Source organism: Phyllobates terribilis, unplaced genomic scaffold (genome assembly GCF_046119375.1).
Source record: "Phyllobates terribilis strain yellow unplaced genomic scaffold, ASM4611937v1 Scaffold_9__5_contigs__length_417890890, whole genome shotgun sequence".
NCBI classification, from domain to species: Eukaryota; Metazoa; Chordata; class Amphibia; order Anura; family Dendrobatidae; genus Phyllobates; species Phyllobates terribilis.
This window is the reverse complement of record NW_027362769.1, coordinates 402,534,044-402,539,112: the sequence shown is the minus strand read 5'-3', so window position 1 is coordinate 402,539,112 and position 5,069 is coordinate 402,534,044. Positions and strand designations below refer to the sequence as shown.

At 38.0% G+C, this 5,069-nt stretch overlaps 1 protein-coding gene across 1 annotated transcript; it reads left to right on the top strand.

Moving 5' to 3' along the window:
• The first annotated feature begins 3,646 nt into the window (after positions 1 to 3,646).
• Positions 3,647 to 4,624, top strand: LOC141161441 (taste receptor type 2 member 140-like). The gene has a single exon (XM_073646250.1). The coding sequence runs from the start codon at positions 3,647 to 3,649 to the stop codon at positions 4,622 to 4,624; it is 978 nt and encodes a 325-aa protein (XP_073502351.1).
• The last annotated feature ends 445 nt before the right edge of the window (positions 4,625 to 5,069 follow it).

Sequence of the window (5,069 nt, the reverse complement as noted above, 5' to 3'; positions counted from 1 at the left end):
AATCTAACCTTGAAGTTTGAGTCTTCACATGTCTTCCTCCTCTAGTTATCCAAAATTCTATAATAGCATGATCGCTGCTTCCTAGGGTCCCAGCCACCTTTACCTCCTCAACCATTTCCTCCCTGTTTATAAGGATTAGATCCAAAGTAGCAGATCCCCTTGTTTTCTCCCCTACCTTTTGGAAGATAAAGTTGTCAGCAAGAGAGGATAAGAATTTGCTTGACCTGTTAGTTTTACTTGAGAGAGATTCCCAACAAATGTCTGGATAGTTGAAATCTCCCATGACCACTACGTCATATTTTTTGGAGAACTTGGTCATTTGATACATAAAGAGTTCATCCATATCTTCAGCTTGCCCAGGTGGCCTGTAGTAAATGCCTACAATGGTGTCCTTTCCGTTGTTCTCTCCTTGTATTCTTACCCAAACAGTTTCCACAGAACTCCCAGTCTCTGAAGCTTCAATCTCTGTGCAGATATACGCTTTTCTAACATACAATGCAACACCTCCTCCTCGTTTATCAAGTCTGTTTCTTGCAAATAAGTTGTATCCTTTTAGCCTTTTATTCCAATCATGTGTATCGTCCCACCAAGTTTCAGTGATTCCAATGACATCATATTCCTTTTCCTGCATTAGTAGTTCCAATTCTCCTTGTTTGTTGCCCATGCTTTGTGCATTTGTATAAAAACATTTTAGTTTGTGATTGGTTTCTCTTCCTCCCATATTTTTATTATTTAAATTGTTTTGTCTTTGTTCTTCTTTTCCACTTCCAGTAGCAGAGATCTCAATAGTATTTGTCAGCTGTATGGCTTTTTCTGGCCTTTTGCTTCCCTTCCCACATTGTTCTAGTTTAAAGCTCTCCTGATGAGTGTAGCAAGGCGACTTCCAAATACATGTTTTCCAGTCTTCGTAAGGTGCACCCCATCTCTAGCAAGTAGTCCATCGTATAGGTAATTCATTCCGTGATCCAGAAATCCAAATCCTTGTTGACGGCACCATCGACGTTACAAAGAATTTTAGGTTGAGTGAATTCCGTAAAAAATGAATACAAATTAAATTAGCATCAAATCGAATTGCTCATCTCTATATCCTCAATACCACAAATGTTTTAGATCTTGAAGACTATGTCAAAGATCTGCCTGATAACTTGGCCTGTGTGTGCCTCCTGTTCAATAGCTCATACAAGGAGGTCTCTGAACACTTTGAAGAAAAACCAAAACAAGAATATATAGTGTGGTGTCCAAAAGAGTATAAACCAGAACAGAAAAAATCCTAAAAAATAACTTTTATTAATTAAGGTCTAAAAACATATCCATATTAGAACCACTCTCATATTTTAAAGAATAAACTATGAGAGTGGTTCTAATATGGATATGTTTTTAGACATTAATTATTAAAAGTTAACTTTTATGTTTTTTCTCTCTCTAGACAATTCGCCCATGATGGTCCTTAGCTACACCTCCATGAAAGGGTAAATATTAAGGAAGATGATTCATTGATCGTGGACAAGCTACGTGCAATTCCTCATTCTAGTAAGAGTTGTATGCAAAGCAGAAAATCAAAAGTAATACTTAAGCAAATGATATGCATCCTCTTGCCCAAATGATGACTTTACTCACACTATAAAAGTCATTGCAAGTGGAAATCCCCAGTGAACCTGCGTCATGGATCCTCATGCTCTCCTAGGATTAAAGCTAATGACAAATATGGCTGCCGGATTGTTCGGACTTGTCCTAAACTCATGGATTGTTCATGCTAATGCCAAAGACTGGAGAAGAGGTTTCCACCTAAGTCTGACTGATCAGATTCTCACTTGTATGGGTCTCATCAATATAGCATTGCAAGTTGCTCTATGTTTCGACATGACCTCCATTCAGACAAAATCTTACACTTCATTCGACCAGATTCATCTCAGGTTTATAGGACTTTTCATCTTTCTTATCTCCACCAATGTGTGGCTCACCGCTTGGCTTTCCATCTATTACTGCATGAGAATTGTTAATTTCACTGGAGGCATCTTTTTAGCTTGCAAAATGAGGATTTCTCGATTTCTACCAAAGCTTATGGTGGGTTCCACTGCTGCTTCATTCATTTTGTGTCTTCTATCATTTTGGAACATTTATGATGTAATAAACGTTGAAACTATTGGAAATTCTACCTACAATCATTCTAGAGAACAACACTCCATAGCAGTATCATCTCCATATGTGGCTACAGCATTTTTGGGGTGCACTTTACCCCTCATTTTAACTCTTATCCCTATTGGAATGACTCTGACCTCACTTTGGAGACACATGAAGAGGATGCACTTGAATAAAGCCGACTCTTGTCATTTTCACACAGAGGTCCATGTAAGAGCAGCCAGGACCATGGTGCTTCTAGTGTCTCTTCACACGGCTCTACTTGTATCTGCAATTTATACAATTTCCCAAACATTCAACTATTTTGAGTTTTTGATGTTCTTTTGTTGGTATTTTACAATATTCTACCCCACGGCACAAGCCCTTGTTATTATAACGGGCAACACAAAGCTAAGAGAAGCCAGTAGAGGAGTTTTTTGCTCCAGGATGATCACACGTTGAAACTAAAATGGATCTTCATCAAACAATATAAACAATTAAAAATGCTTAGTTGGAACTTGATAGCCCAGATTTGTTAGATTTAAATTTTGCCATGCTTGTAACATATATATGAAGATATAAAGCTAATCTGAATAAAGAATGAAGTTCATACATGTATAATTTTGTCCCTCGGAATTACTTATTTCACCTCCGAGAATGTCGGGAGTTGTCGTTACTCAACTGTTGGAAACTACTTGTCTAAAGTAACGCAATAAAATGGTCACGACCTACTAGCCATAAGGTCATCGTTTAGTCTTAAAGAACTTTCTATGTTCCCTTTCCATCTTGTACATTTGACAGATATTAAAAACATGGCTTGGCTTATCATGCCTCGTCTCCATGGCAGGTAGAGCCTTTGGGTGGGTTTCGTCTACACAAAGCTGCTCCTTAGCTAAAGACAGATTAGACTAATCCCTGTTTTCCAGCAGTTATAAGTAAGAGATGAAACCAATCCCACCTGGCAAACATACAGAAACTGCATTGTACTCCGTCGTATAGAAAAGATGCTTTTGTTACAATGACTTAGAGAACAATCTTATGTCTGGTCATTTGGTTTTGCCCATGACAAGACCAAGCTACTCAAAGTCAATACTGGTTTGGTTATCAGCATGAGAACAGGTGTTGTGGACCTTTCCTTCATAAAATAATATTTTAGCTTGTTACAATGACTGTTTATGTATTTGCTTAATGGTCCAATGATTTTTTAACAGTTTGTTATGAGTCTGGAAAAATGTCACGAAGAGCTACAGGAAAAAAAAAATCATCTAAAAGTCCTATTTTTGGAGCCACTGTGCTGTATAATCCCTCGTTACAATGCAAATCAGAAGTCAATGCAAATCTGGAGAATCAGGAGACGATATGGTGACAAGAAAAATAGCAAGAGAAACCTAATCATCTGGTTTGCATTGAGCTTACAAGAGCCATAAAAGGCATAATTGCTCTGCACAACCCACTTGTCGTAATCCAGTGTAAGTGAAAACTGGTGAAAAAGAATATGCTGCAAAGTTTGGCTTTTTCAATAATAAACATGTTGGTAGGTGTAGCTGCCATAGTCCTCGGGGTCGGCTGTAACTCATGGATTGTGTACATTAACCTGATGGACTGGGGTCGAGGTCTTCACCTAAGTCTACCGGATCAGATTCTCAGTTTTATGGCTTTGATAAACGCTGTGCTGGAGCATCTCCTTTGTTTTGATGTAATTTCCCTTGCGACATCTTTTTTTGACAGTGCTGATCCGATTCATCTGAAAATCCTAGACTTCTTAATATTTTTAATTTCCTGTAACATATGGCTGACTGGTTGGCTCTCCGTCTACTATTACATGAGAATTGTCCGTTTCTCTGGAGGTCTTCTTTTGAAGATAAAGATTAAGATATCTAAACTTCTCCCAAAGCTCATGGTTGTGTCCACCATTGAATCTTTGATCATCGCTCTTCCATCATTTTGGAACATTTACATCAAAAGAGAAACTATTGGAAATGCAACATTACATTCCAGTGAGGAGAATACCTTACTTATAATATCACCTCCCTATCTAATAACGGCATACTTAGGGTGTGGTCTTCCCCTCATGTTAACGCTGATTCCTATAGGACTGACCATAAGCTCGCTGTGGAAACACATGAAGAGGATGAACACAAAAAATGTCATCTCTTCTCGTCCTCAGACCCAGGCTCATATCACAGCGGTCAAGACCATGGTGCTTCTGGTGACTGCTCACACTGGATTTCATGCCTTTTCAATCTTTATTTTGATGAGATCATTCAACTTTATTGATATTTTAATGATGTTTTCTGGGTATTTTGTAGTTTTGTATCCGGCAATTCAAGCTTTAATTATGATCACCGGTAACTCAAAACTGAAACAAGCCGGCAAAGGTCTACTGAGGTGGGGGTTTCCTTGTGCAATGCAAGGGAAAAAGGAAAGAAAGGCCATCAGCTCTCCAAATACAGTAAGAAATATCCATAGATTCAAGGAAAAGCCGATGCCGGCACCAGATTTATAAAAATCAATGCCAATGAGTAAGGACATTATCGCCCGAAACGCGTAAGGTGTCACACCTTGTGTGTGTTCTTTACTTTTCAATTTTAATGCAATTTAAATACATTTTTGAAAATTGTAAAATTCCGGTGGCGGATTATATAGCTTCAACAATTTCCCCTTGTGCAATGAACCCATCATGAGATATTATTAGAAATCCCTCTCAGTCAGAAATAAATGACTTGCAGTTAATTGCCCTATAAAGTTATTTAAGGATAAAAATTAAGTCATTTCATGGAATGATCTGCAGAAAATACTAATATATCGGAATAAATCAATGAAAAATAACCAGGTTACATTGGGATCATTGGTGCAGCTGGGTCATGGCTGGAAATGAGTGAATCTGCTGACATTGCAATTTATTTAGGAAATTTGATTGGATTCTAGGTAATAAAAGCTGTTTATTCTGC